At 47.9% G+C, this 1537-nt stretch overlaps 1 protein-coding gene across 1 annotated transcript; it reads right to left on the bottom strand.

Annotated features, from left to right (window-relative positions):
• Positions 1–364: 364 nt before the first annotated feature.
• LOC131237282 (peptidyl-prolyl cis-trans isomerase-like) lies at positions 365–1089 on the bottom strand. Its single transcript, XM_058234976.1, has one exon. The coding sequence runs from the start codon at positions 1007–1009 to the stop codon at positions 488–490; it is 522 nt and encodes a 173-aa protein (XP_058090959.1). The 5' UTR covers positions 1010–1089; the 3' UTR covers positions 365–487.
• Positions 1090–1537: the final 448 nt, after the last annotated feature.

Consider the following 1537-nt stretch of genomic DNA (forward strand, 5'->3'; position numbering starts at 1 on the left):
AAAACTTCTTAGGGGTCACAGTAGTTTCCAATCAAGCTGATATTTTTGTTTTCACTTCATCTATCTCTATGTTAACTTATGAATAGGTTGGATCTCAAAAATACATCACGGTGGGCCCTATAAATGTTTCAACGGTGGGTGTGACTGCTCCCACGATTTTCTGTGGTGGGTCCACTTGAAATTTAGATCTATGTCATTCTCTTTTTAATGCCATAAAACGATCTCTAAAAATAGTTGGACGGTATGGATACAGCACATGCATCATGGTGGGGTCCACAGAGCTTGGTGACGTCACTTCAGTAGAGATATGGCTACTGACCTTGTCAGTATCGAATCCGCGCCCTGCAATTTACTATCAGGAACATACTATTAATACTATTATTTTATTTACTCATTCATCTTCTTTGTTTAAGAGAAAGCAATCATAGGACAAACTTTTTTGCAAACCCCGGATGGATCCAACCGATCAACGGTTCAAATACCCCCTTCAAGACAGCTGTCCACAGTCAGCGATTGCGATCGGCTTCGAAGTCCTTCCAGAAGAAGACCCCACCTTCTCGATGGCCCGGACGATGTCCATACCATCGACGACCTGGCCAAAGACGACGTGCTTGCCGTCGAGCCAGTGGGTCTTGGCAGTGCAGATGAAGAACTGGGAGCCGTTGGTGCCGGGGCCAGAGTTAGCCATGGAGAGGATGCCTGGGCCAGTGTGCTTCTTGATGAAGTTTTCATCGCGGAATTTTGAGCCGTAGATGGACTCACCGCCAGTTCCATTACCAGCGGTGAAATCGCCACCTTGGCACATGAAGCCGGGAATGACACGGTGGAAGGTGGAGCCCTTGTAATGAAGGGGCTTCCCACTGCGGCCCTTTCCCTTCTCGCCTGTGCATAAGGCGCGGAAGTTCTCAGCAGTTCGGGGTGTAGTGTCCGCGAAGAGTTCCATAACGATGCGTCCAGCTGGGACTCCGCCAATCGTCATGTCGAAGTAGACCCTGGGGTTCTGAGCCATTTCTCTTTCTTTCACTCGACACAAAAGATAGCAGACAGCAAAGACGTGTAAATGCAGAGGAAGATTGCGATTATTATATTGATACAGAGGGGCGGACTTATATAGGTGGGGTGCGTCGGAATATCTTTGTGTGGGGGCGTACAATGGCCGTTGGATGGGGACAGGTGGTGGAATCTGGAGTGGTGGATCGAAAAGGACGGTGACTAGATTAACTTGGGTTAAGTCCCGCGTATTATTGTGGCGGAAGTGTAACTTGGGTTGAGTGGGCGTGCCACCTGATCATCGTTGTCGCTCGGGAAACGGATTCGCTACTCCCCTGCCGGGCTGGTGGTCGGTGCTCTGTGGGCCCCACCACGATGTATGTGTTTCCTCTATTCCATTCATCCAACTTTACAGATCATTTTAGGTCTTTATACTAAAAATGAGAGGTATATAAATCTCAGGTGGACCACACCACAGGAAAACAATAATGACTGGATATCCACCATTAAAATCCTCCTAATTCCCACTGTACTGTTTATTTGACAT

Source organism: Magnolia sinica, chromosome 2 (genome assembly GCF_029962835.1).
Source record: "Magnolia sinica isolate HGM2019 chromosome 2, MsV1, whole genome shotgun sequence".
Taxonomy (NCBI): Eukaryota; Viridiplantae; Streptophyta; class Magnoliopsida; order Magnoliales; family Magnoliaceae; genus Magnolia; species Magnolia sinica.